Consider the following 12,337-nt stretch of genomic DNA (forward strand, 5'->3'; position numbering starts at 1 on the left):
GAAACTCTTTTTTACCCGGCATCTTTTTTACGACACGTCTCGAACAATGTTCCCTCTAAGGGGAAAAAGCTAGTGTGCAAAGTTTATTATGTGTGCGCGGTGTTCTTAAAGTCTTAAACAAGGTCATGTGTATTTCACAAAATGACTGCACGGCAGCTCAAAACTACTGCGCGGCCGCGCAACCGCGCAGTAGAGAGGGAACATTGGTCTCGAATCGCTTTTCATTTTTCACTTCAACAACATTTCTGTCGTCTTAATGGGTAGACCCCCCCCCCCCCACCTAACAACCTCTAACGTTACATTTCCTATGGCTACTCTTATCCTCCCCGTGTTTTAGATGCACCATATCCTCCTTATTTGTGGCCCTATCACTTATATTATAACAATCGTCAGCGATCGTCTCACTTTCCCCCACCCCCATCATATTAAATACCCCCCAACCCTCTGAAACTTTCTGTTTAATGCCCTACCTGCACGAACCATCCTCCCTCATCTCATGTTTGACTTCCCCTGCCATGTTGACCCGTCCCGATATCTGACCCTAGCACCACCCTCCGAGTCAGAATCCCCCCCCCCCCCCACCCTAGCATCACTCTCCGGGTCAGGTCAGAAAACCGCTGGCTTGCATGCATCTTTACTGAAGCCATCCATCATTCATCCACGGATCATGAGCCATCATTCATCCGTGGATTATGAGGGCCATAATGTCGACCCAAGTTTCCGTACCAATGGCCTGATTATCATCTTTTTTTAAAAGCTTCTCTGTAAATAATTTCGCAATCAAAGATGACGTTTCTACCTTTTTGTTTCTGAAAGCCCTTATGCATACAAGTACCAGATGAAAACGATTACTAAAGTAACAGCTAAAACAGAGAAAAGTTGTTTTGTTTTGTTTTTGTTTGGGTTTTTTTTTTTTTTTTTTTTTTTTGCAGTAGGTCCCCAGAAAAATATCAGATCACCAGGGCAACACACTGCTTTTAGTCCAGTATGGAGATCAATAAATCGATACCAATTTTACGACACTATCTTAGATTACAAAGGCTACACTAGACGGGTTGGTAGTTTTACAGACTTTGTTCAATTGGACCGAAAAGAAATTTATAGGCTACAAACAAAAGCGATTAAAATAAAAGAAACAAATAAACAAACCTTTTAAAATGTAAAAAATAACTCCAACACTATAAGCAAGAAATGATTTAGATAAGATCAGTAAACGGTCACAGATGAAGGTTATGACGTTATAAAATGTTACTTTTAGCTTTAGCTCTCTCCATTGTTTTATTATTTTATTGTTTGATTGTAATTGTCGGTTAAATACTTTAGTTTTATAATAGGAATTGCCCTAAAGCGGTCGGGTGTAGGTCTCCTAACTATACACACGTTTCAATCGTTAAGGATAAGTGTTCCAGTTTACGAGAGCTATCCCTGGTAGTACAGAGTTAATGTTGCATAGAGATCCCGCCCCCTCGTGTTGGGAGAGGTCAAGTGGAGTGAAGTAGATTTGAGTTGAGGCCGAGAGAATAGAGTGGGACGTTAGCCTTGTAACGATGTTGACGTGTTGTGTGGTAAGCAGCATTCCCTCTAGGGAAAAGTCTACTGTGCAACTTGTATTTTGTGTGCACGGTGTTCTAAAGTCTTATACATGGATATATGTATTTTACAAAAGGAATGCGCAGTAGGTTATACCTATCGTGCGGCCGCGCAACCGCGCAGCTTAGAGGGAACCCTGGTGGTAGGGCCGGCCACAAAAGCTGCTCGCTGTTGGTGGCCGAGTCGTAGCCACGTTGGTACCATCTATATCGAATCTAAACAACATATACTAAACGGAACTCGTGCTTTTGTTGTATACCTCATCAAATCAACCCTATAATCCATCAAATCAACCCTATAACCCATCAAATCAACCCTATAACCAATAAAAGCAACCATATAACCCATCAAATCAACCAACTTCATCACATTTTATCTTTCTTACTGTTATAAATACTCTCCATTCCTCCCTCTCCCCCCCCCCCCCCTCTCCACTGAAACCGATTCAATAGGTTTTTGAAGTTTTAAACTAACTTTCAACGTCCGCTTCAGTAAATAATAAATAGCTGTCAAACTAAAGTGTCGTATTACTGTAGGTGTAGACGTATTGCTAGCAGTGGCGGAACTAGAAAAAAAAGCCCTTGCTTAAAAATTGTTGGCCTATATATATATATATATATATATATATATATATAAAATTATATATATATATATAAAATTATATATATATATATATATATATATATATATATATATATATATATATATAAAATTATATATATATATATATATATATATATAAAATTATATATATATATATATAAAATTATATATATATATATATATATATATATATATATATATATATATATATATATATATATATATATATATATATATATATATATATATATATATATATATATATATATATATATATATATATATAAAATGAGTAGACTGTCTTACCAAGCTTTAATTAGAACTGTTTCCTAATTTAGTAATTTTAACTATTTCACTTTGAAGTATATTTATCGCCATAAGACGTGAAAACATATCGTCAAGACAATATGGTCAAACGTTTAAAAACCATTGAAGCTTGATTTGTGTAATGGTTTCCCGTGATAGTTTTATGGGTTTTTTTTTAATTTATATTATTAATTTTGAATATATTCCTTTTTGTAACTGTGTTATTCATTAGTATGTCTTATTGAAATAATAATTTACGGAAGCAATAACTTTTTAATTTGCTCAGTAAGATTATTATTTGAAATGTTGAACTATTTGAAGAAGGGCAATAAGTCATGGAAGTGGTTTGAAGGTGTGCCTATCTTTTACACTATGTGTATAGGTTATGCAGTGTTTCTTCCAGACTTTTTTCTCCGGGGGGGGGGGGGGGGCACGTGATATACACTGGTAAAAGTGTATTTTCTAAATTAATTTCATTTCATTCGTGGGGGAGGGGGGGGGGAGAGCCCCCCCCCCCCCCCCCCCCGAAGCGATGACTGTAAGAAACTCTGGTAGTGTGTGTTCGTTATTGTAGAACATTCACTGCTGTATTTGATCTGGGTTTTTATTTAAACCACCGTCAGGGTGCAAGAATTTTATTAAGGTCGGAATTTTTACGCATTGAACGCCCCCCCCCCCCACCCATTACCTGCGGCATGATAGTTCTGCCCCTGGACGCTAGCCATGTAAATACTTAAACCTTGAAAACAAGATTCCATCTAGACCAGTGAGTCTTAAACTGGGTTCGATTGAACCCCAGGGGTTCGAAGAGTCAGTCTCAGGGGTTCAGCGGAGGTCAAGACACACACCCGACTCAAATGATTCACGATATCGGATTTTATCAGTGCGGGCTAGTTCGGCGAATGCGCATATGAAACTGGTGGGGTTCGGTACCTCGAAAAAGGTTGGGAACCACTGACCTAGAGATACAGTGCAGGGGAACTGGGGTTTTAAGAAGCCAGAAAATAAAACGCAAACTTGTTGAAGTGGAGATTGTGTAAACAAATCGTGCTCGAAGCCGCTTAGCTGGGGCTCGCTAAACACTAGCGGGGATATACGGTTCCAGCTTTGAAATATTTACATCAGATTTGTCTCGTTGATTAGTGTCTGTTGACCTCGCTATTGTTGACTTGCTACCGTGGTAATTGATTAACTTGATCGTGTTCAGGGAACCGGAAAGTGGCTTTTATGTGGAGATCTGGGAGTGGATTTGTCGTAAAGTAATAATAGTGTTGTTGTGAAATGTTTGTGTCAGGGGTACAGGGTTGGTGGGTAAATGGGCACTGGGTACTGTTGGCGGGCACATGCGCAATTTTGGTGGGCAGATGGGCAGTGTTGGTGGGCAGTTGGGCAGTGTTGTAGGCAGATGGGCAGTGTTGGTGGGCAGTGTTGGTGGGCAGTTGGGCAGTGTTGGTGGGCAGTTGGGCAGTGTTGGTGGGCAGTTGGGCAGTGTTGGTGGGCAGTTGGGCAGTGTTGGTAGGCAGATGGGCTGTGCTATTGGGCAGATGGGCAGTGCTGGTGGGCAGATGTGCTGTTCTAGTGGGCAGATGGGCAGTGTTGTTGGGAAGATGGGCAGGGCTTTTGAGCAGATGGGCATTGTTGGTGGGCAGATGGGCTGTGCTAGTGGGCAGATGGGCAGTGTTGTTGGAAAGATGGGCAGGGCTTTTGAGCAGATGGGCATTGTTGGTGGGCAGATGGGCTGTGTTGGTGGGCAGATGGGCGGTTTATGTGGGCAGATGGGCAGTGTTGGTGGGCAGATGGGCAGTGTCGGTGGGCAGCTGGGCAGTATTGGTGGGCAGATGTGCTGTGCTAGTGGGCAGATGGGCGGTTTATGTGGGCAGATGGGCTGTGTTGGTGGGCAGATGGGCAGTGTTGGTGGGCAGATGTGCTGTGCTAGTGGGCAGATGGGCGGTTTATGTGGGCAGATGGGCAGTGTTGGTGGGCAGATGGGCAGTGTTGGTGGGCAGATGTGCTGTGCTAGTGGGCAGATGGGCGGTTTATGTGGGCAGATGGGCAGTGTTGGTGGGCAGATGGGCAGTGTTGGTAGGCAGATGGGCGGTTTAGGTTTGCAGATGGGCAGTGTTGGTGGGCAGATGGGCTGTGCTAATGACCAGATGGGCTGTGCTGGTGGGCAGATGGGCTGTGTTGGTGGGCAGATGGGCTGTGCTGGTGGGCAGATGGGCTGTGTTGGTGGGCAGATGGGCTGTGCTGGTGGGCAGATGGGCTGTGCTAGTGGTCAGATGGGCTGTTTTGGTGGGCAGATGGGCAGTACTAGTGGGCAGATGTGCTGTGCTAGTGGGCAGATGGGCTGTGTTGGTGGGCAGATGGGCTGTGCTGGTGGGCAGATGGGCTGTGCTAGTGGTCAGATGGGCTGTTTTGGTGGGCAGATGGGCAGTACTAGTGGGCAGATGTGCTGTGCTAGTGGGCAGATGGGCTGTGTTGGTGGGCAGATGGGCTGTGCTGGTGGGCAGATGGGCTGTGCTAGTGGTCAGATGGGCTGTTTTGGTGGGCAGATGGGCTGTGATGGTGGGCAGATGGGCTGTGCTAGTGGTCAGATGGGCTGTTTTGGTGGGCAGATGGGCTGTGCTATTGACCAGATGGGCAGTGTTGGTGGGTAGATGGGCAGTATCGTGTTGTCCCTGTGAGGTACAGGACCAACAACTGAGTTGACCAGGCCGTGACGTAGAACAATCAATAAAAACACTAAACTGTGTGCATCGATTTTATACCACGGGTCACTACCGTAGGATCGATATTTGCGGACGTGCATGTTTGTACAGGTTGATCATTGAATAGGTAAGATCACACCCATGTACTACAAGAAGTGTATTTTTACTCCAAATAAATAATGACAGAACAAAGATATTAGTACGATATAAAAAAATTGCATAAATATATAATTACTCAATTTTCTCAATATTCTCAATTTAAAAAAAAAAAGAAAAAGAAAAAATATATTACTACTTTTTATGTTTAAGTTATAATATACGCCAAAATAACTCATCTCGCATAAAATGCATCACAACTTTGTTAAGTTTAAAAATACGAACATAACTTTGTATTAAATGTGCTACCATCATGTTAATTGCTTCCTGTTTTTCCAGCAAAGAAAATCAATTTTCACGTTGGGGGTGGTGGGGGACACGAATGACGTCAGCTAATAGTAAAACAACCGTCTTCTAAAGACCCCAAAAGACAACATCAGGTACAAACAGTAGGCTTTGAGTTATAATAAACGTGCCTTATGGCTTTTAGAAGGGGGTGGGGGGGGTATTTGGATAAGGTTGTATTTCAAAATACTTCCAACTATTTACCAAACGTTCAGATCAGGTTAATTTTCGCTTTCCGTAAGCTCTTGAGCTAATGTTTTCTTTAATTAGCTCTTAAAGTTAAACTGATTGGGGTTCGATGGTGTGATTTAGTTCGGTCTAACTCTAAATATAATCACAAGTCCAGCTAGTCTTTAAGACTTCATGTATGAGCTAAACTCTAAATGTTTAACTAAGTCTGATTAGCCATTAAGACTTCATGTGTGAGCTTAGCCCTAAATGTTTAGCTTAGTCTGATTACCCATTAAGTTTTCACGTGTTAGCTTAGCTCTAAATGTTTAGCTAAGTCTGATTAGCCATTAAGACTTCATGTGTTAGCTTAGCTCTAAATGTTTAGCTAAGTTTAGCCATGAAGACTTCATGTGTTAGCTTAACTCTAAATGTTTAGCTAAGTTTAGCCATTATTATATTGTGTTTGATAATCTCGTAGAATTAAGCTTTATCTTAACAATGTGTTGAGTTTAAGTTCACTGTTGAGATAATGCTCCGTTCATTCGCTGTAAATATTTGGTTAAGTTTGATTAGTTAAGGATTGCAATCGTTCAGCGATGGGTGTAATGGCAAAGCGCTATTGAAGGAAAAAGCGATCCAATTCCATTTTTACAACGCAATGGTCTATGCTCGTACAATTATAAAGGCGCGCTTATCTCAAAAGTACTAGTGAAGTACTAAGAGAGTTTAGCCACGTAATATTTTACAGTAAAGACGATCTAAATTTTTTTAAAGTAATAAAATTATTCGAACGTCGATAAAAAAAAAGAATAATATAGTGAATAGATTGGCATACAACCCGGAAGTCTTTTTTTTTTAATTGAATCACTATTTAATTACACGTTTGCACTTTCAGACTTTTTTATTAGATCTATGTATAACTAGGCATAGGCCTACTGCCTAGCTTCGCTTAGGTTTTCAAAAAAGTTGAGAAATTGAATGATTAATTAATAGGTGATTGGCTGTTATGTTAAATGCTTATTTTTTTTTATTTGCAATAAAAAAAAGTTACAACATGTTTAACAGTAACTAGGGATAAGTTGAACATTAATTTACATCATGTCCAATATGTGATGGTTGATATAATAATACAGAAAGAAAAAATAATAACCTATAACGATATAACATAGATTTTTAATTTTTACAACCCGGAAGTCTCCTGTTCGAATCCGGGTACATGACGTGTACCTGACTCACTTTAGCAAATCAATAGCATTTATTTATATGGTTATCATATCTTTACAAATGAAGACATGTTTCAATGTAAACAAAATGGCGGATACCATCGAATCTCCTACACTGCAACAAACAGATAGTTTGTTAATATGTTAATATATGCTGCTGCACAGTACGATATATGATCCTATTTCTTACAAGTTTATCTTGTAATAACTCAACTCAAAACAAAAATTAGCGAAATATTTTTTACCCCGAGTGACCGACAATTTATATCATTACAACGGTGTCACATAATATTTTCAAGGAATTATCTCCCCTATCGTGTGCTTGCAAAAACAACGGAGCCTTGTTTCCCACTGAGGTGTTAAGTTCCCTACGGCGACGTCTCTTTGTCATTCATGTCCCCTACACCGGCCTGTCTCCAAGATCCAGCCGTTATAGACCATTATTCCACTTTATAAACTGTCCCCCAGAATATTTTCAATGAATTATCTCAGATTTATCTCCCCTATCGTATGCTTACTAGACAGGAGCCTTGGTTTCAACTAAGGTGTTTTGTTTCATAGGACGATGTCTCATTGTCAGTTCACGGCCCCCAAACGAGGCTCTCCACGATCCAGACGAAATACAAAACATTCTAACTTCGAATAGAATTTTTTTTTTACATTTTCAACCATTCTTACAGTTCTTTTATAGGGTTTCGTTCAGGCATTTCGTAACATGGCGGGGTCTTGGAGGGGAGGGGGGGTTGCATTTGAACTTGTAGGTGGGGTAACTATAAGAGTTGGTAAATGAAATATTTTTTTCTATACTATTTCGTCTGCTGAATGTTATGAAGAAGAGGAAGAGCCCCCCCCCCCCCCTCCTCCCCCGTCCCCCCCCCCCCCACCCCAATCAACTGTTCCCCGGGAGAGATTCCAGTTTGCTTTGAAGTCATGAATTTCTTTTCTTTTCTTGCAGACCCGGAAATCGTCAAACTCTCGTCTAAGGCGAGTCGTAATGCAGCATTCAACACACCATTTCTCAGGACCTCGGCAACAATACAATGATTGATTAGAGTGATCCACACTTTCTTTGATGCTGCGGCTTGAGATCGATAAGCTTGGTCACAAAATTATTGATTACTGACTTCCAGGATTTATGCTTCGTTTAATGAACGAGGTAGAAATGACGAAAATTCTTAAATTTAATCAGAAACTGATTGGCGGTTTGTGCTTTTCTGTCGCCATCTTACTTGTTTGTCTATACAAATATAATACAAAAGTGGAACTGGACATGAGGTTAGAAAAACACTCCTCGGATACACTCGCAGAAAATGGAGGCGGCGTTACGGGATTACCAGAAAGAAATCAAGGATTAAATACAACACATGTCTATGGACCAGGGGCGGCGTCGGGTGCTACCCACGGGGAGGGTACGCCCAGGCCGGGAGGTGGTGAGACAGTCGTGAAACAACAACCCAGTGGTGACACGCCTGCCGTGTCTCACCAGTCAAGCGGTGACTCGGCCCTGAGTGAGAAGCTGAGCAAACAGCTGGAGACACTCAAACAGCTGTTTGGTCCAGCCAACAACGATACCGACCTCAAGGACTTGTACGGGTGGCGGGGTCTAGGTCCTGAACAAGGTAGGTCGTGGTATGTAGGTCAAGGCAGGTCGTGGTACGTGGGTCAAGGTCGGCCGTGGTGTTTAGGTCAAGGTCGACCGTGGTATGTAGGTCAAGGTAGGACGTGGTATGTAGGTCAAGGTAGGCCGCGGTGTGTGGGTCATGGTAGGCCGTGGTATGCGGGTCAAGGTTGGTCGTGAGATATGGGTCAAGGTAGTACGTGGTGTGTAGGTCAAGGCAGGTCGTGGTATGTGTGTCAAGGCCGGTCGTGGTATGTAGGTCAAGGTCGGCCGTGGTGTTTAGGTCAAGGTAGGCCGTGGTGTGTGGGTCAAGGTAGGCATTGGTAAGTGAGACGTTGTAGGCCGTGGTATGTAGGTCAAGGTCGGTCGTGGTATGTGGGTCAAGGTTGGTCGTGATATATGGGTCAAGGTAGGCCGTGGTGTGTGCGTCATGGTAGGCCGCGTTGTGTGGGCCAAGGTCGGTCGTGGTATGTGGGTCAAGGTCGGTCGTGGTATGTGGGTCAAGGTCGGTCGTGGTATATGGGTCAAGGTAGGCTGTGGAATGTGGGTCATGGTAGGCCATGAGGGTGGGCCGTTGTATATGGGTCAAGTTATGCCGCGGTTTGTCGGTCAAGCTAGACCATGGTATGTGGGTCAAGGTAGACCTATTTTCTGTTTATGTGGGTCAAGAGGCTATTGTTGGTGTTTATGTGGGTTAAGCTTGACTGTTGTTGGTGTTTATATGGACTAGAGGTAAGGCATTTTTGCATTTAAAAATGTTTTTGCGTTTCATAAGACTTTATGTAATGCGTAATAGACGTTGATTAAAGTAGGCCTACTCAGTGTTGACCGTGCTCAGTCAATATTTTTAATGGAAAACCATGTTTATAAACAATTAAACTGGCATTTTGTAACGAAGGTAATAATCGACAAAAAAAACGTCATTTATTGATGAACCCTAACGTAATTTTTTGTTTAACTTTATATTACTTACGTATTGTATTTTGTAATAGAAAGGGAGGTAATTAGAAAAAATTATTTAGTATTAGTTTTTCTAGAGTTATGGTTACTAGTTGTTCACTCGCAGACTTGCCCTCCCTAGGTCTGTACAACTTCACCGTGGTGACCGCCATGATGGACATTGGCCGGGGGGCGTGGCCCAACCAGTCCCGCCCCTACAAGACCTACCTGCTGTATATGTTACGTCTGCTGATGATGGACATCAACCTGGTCCTGTTCGTTGACCCCCCGGCTGTGACCTTTGTGGAGTGGATGAGGCAGGGGAGGGAAAAACGGACGCACATTTTCGTCATGGGTTTTAAGGAGTTACCCTACTACAAGTAAACCAAAAAAAATATTATTTATTTTTATCATTTATGCATTTTTTATTTACTCATCATTGGTCCTAGCGACGTTAATCGAGGATATTTCTTAATTAGCCTTCAGCAAATCAGGATTAATCATCGTCTCATTGTGTCTATTGCACTCATAGTGTACGACAGAACCTACACGACATATTTGTTTTTTGATTCATTTGATTCATTGACCTCGGCATATGAAGGGATAGTTTGGTCAGCACTATGCCCAGCCATCTTTGTTTCCCTAACGCGAGTCAGGTACCCATCAGAGCTGGGTGGTCTCAGGGACGTTCCACTGATTTGAACCCGGATTCGAACTCGAGACTCTCGGGTTAGCAGTCTAGCTCGCTACCGCTAGGCCACAGATTTTTTTACTAATCCATTTTCAAGCCCATCCCTCACCTTTACCTATACTCAACTTGTCGAACCATTACAACAGAAGCAATGTAACCTCCCCCGCCCCCCCCCCCCCCCGGATCCTACCAGGCTCGGCCTAGATCTAATTTCCTCTCCCTTTCTCCAGATACAGAGATCGTATAGCAGAGATCATGAACAGCACGGAGTACAAGAAGGACAACGAGTTGGTCAGGGACAAGTTGTGTGAGTCATACATACCTGAGTACGACATTCTACAGTTGGCAAAAATATATTTCCTAGACAGGTAACAAAATATGGTAACACCACGTACATCTTCTAGGATTTTATATAAAACATTGATGAGACTATAGAATTGATGTATGTATATCCTAACTGTGGGAGAGTTGTGTAGACACATTGGTGATGACTAGTGCCTTCTCACTTGGACTTTGGCCACTTTACAATACAGGAGGTTTCCAGGCAATTAGATCCTGCATTTGTTTTCCTGTCCCCAATGTTGACCCAAGTTTGTTGTGTCATAACCCATGGAATATATGGGGTTAAAATAAGCTCAGCAACCTGAACATTTTGGTCAAGCGTAGCACCAGAGTAAAACTGCTGAAATTCAGTTACCTAATCGCGTTCGTGTGAATTGAGTCTTCTCAGCACTAATATGTACCTGACTCACCTTAGGTGAAGTAAAGGCAGCAGGGCACAGATATGTTTACACTATCCCCTCATGTGTCGTGATGACATAAACAGGCGAACGTTACTGTATCCAATTGACTGTCAGTTTTGAAAGGATAACTTTGAGCTTACTTGCAGGATTCTTCCCTTGTTTTTCTTTCAAGAAACATCGAGCATAAATATTTTATTATAAAGATCACCTAGGAAATATACATCATTGAATATTGTCGTTCAGAATCAAATAACTCCGCTATAATTACTATAATTTTTATATTTTTTATATATAACACATAACATATTTGACACAAAAACATAACAAGATATAATTTTCTGAGATGTTATAACATAAAATACCACATACAACATTTATGAAATCAATAAATAGATCCAATAAATTTTTTTCCCCACAGAACTGTCCGCGAAAACCCGTTTAAGACGTCCTACTTTATCTGGATGGATGGTGGATACGGTCATGGTGTGAATGTGTTTCCTGCGGATCACCTGTGGATACCCAAAGGATTATTCGAACATTCGGATAAACTCACATTCGTCGAACGCACCCCGGGAGTCAAACACTTCGAGGCCAAGAAAGACAAAATTCACAAGCTGAGCATCAACGTCCTGCCCGGGGGGTTCTGCGGTGGGGGGTCGGAGGTGATCAAGGAGATATACAAGAGGCAGCAGGAGCAGATGGAGGAGTGGATGCGGCAAGGGGTGGTGGACGACGACCAGACGATGAACATGTTGATTTTCTACAAGTACCCATCCATGTTCAACATCGTTAAGGGAGATTGGTTTGAGGCGTTTAAACTTTTTCACTCACCAAAACAAACATAGCCGAAATCACCCCAGTAGTTGGGATATATATAATTTCTTTTATTATTCAAAAACTTCGAAAATGAATCATTGCGAATATTTCTGATGACACAACATGGAATATTAACATCGTGAATTATTATGTAGAGTTTAAGACCCGTCCTTATTGGTTTGTTGTTGTTTTTTTTTTGGTTTTTTTTTTGTATTTTCGTAAAGGAAAAGCTTAAGTTCTTGAGATAGATTTCATATGCGAGAATAATTGATCCACTCTAATACATACAGAAAAAAATTTATTAAAAGGGTTTGGAACTTAATTGCTACATCAAAACAGCGATGTTAAACTGTCGGTCACGTGATTTTAACAATGAGAAAGATGTTGTATCTTTCTCTTTGATGTCCGTCTTTCAAATATTTTTTTCTCTAACTACAGATCATAAATCTTAAACCATTTTGTTTTTGTAAACAAACTCGCCGTGCCAT

General features: G+C 41.6%; 2 protein-coding genes across 2 annotated transcripts; both read left to right on the forward strand.

The window, feature by feature from the left end:
• The first annotated feature begins 4,022 nt into the window (after positions 1–4,022).
• On the forward strand, positions 4,023–5,156 carry LOC131955583 (loricrin-like). The gene has a single exon (XM_059319754.1). The coding sequence runs from the start codon at positions 4,023–4,025 to the stop codon at positions 5,154–5,156; it is 1,134 nt and encodes a 377-aa protein (XP_059175737.1).
• A 2,868-nt stretch (positions 5,157–8,024) lies between these two features.
• LOC131955582 (protein HtrL) lies at positions 8,025–12,053 on the forward strand. Its single transcript, XM_059319753.1, has 4 exons — positions 8,025–8,661; positions 9,742–9,979; positions 10,521–10,658; positions 11,452–12,053. The coding sequence occupies exons 1-4, from the start codon at positions 8,178–8,180 to the stop codon at positions 11,876–11,878; spliced, it is 1,287 nt and encodes a 428-aa protein (XP_059175736.1). The 5' UTR covers positions 8,025–8,177; the 3' UTR covers positions 11,879–12,053.
• Positions 12,054–12,337: the final 284 nt, after the last annotated feature.

The sequence above is a fragment of the Physella acuta genome, unplaced genomic scaffold (assembly GCF_028476545.2).
Source record: "Physella acuta isolate Inbredline_101_S28 unplaced genomic scaffold, ASM2847654v3 ptg001081l, whole genome shotgun sequence".
NCBI lineage: Eukaryota > Metazoa > Mollusca > Gastropoda > Physidae > Physella > Physella acuta.

Coding starts and splice junctions, on each gene's coding strand:
- LOC131955583 (XM_059319754.1), top strand. CDS start 4,023: ATGGGCTGTGCTATTGGGCAGATGGGCAGTGCTGGTGGGCAGATGTGC.
- LOC131955582 (XM_059319753.1), top strand. CDS start 8,178: ATGCTTCGTTTAATGAACGAGGTAGAAATGACGAAAATTCTTAAATTT. Junction 8,662..9,741: donor GGGTCTAGGTCCTGAACAAG/GTAGGTCGTGGT, acceptor TGCCCTCCCTAG/GTCTGTACAACTTCACCGTG. Junction 9,980..10,520: donor AAGGAGTTACCCTACTACAA/GTAAACCAAAAA, acceptor CCCTTTCTCCAG/ATACAGAGATCGTATAGCAG.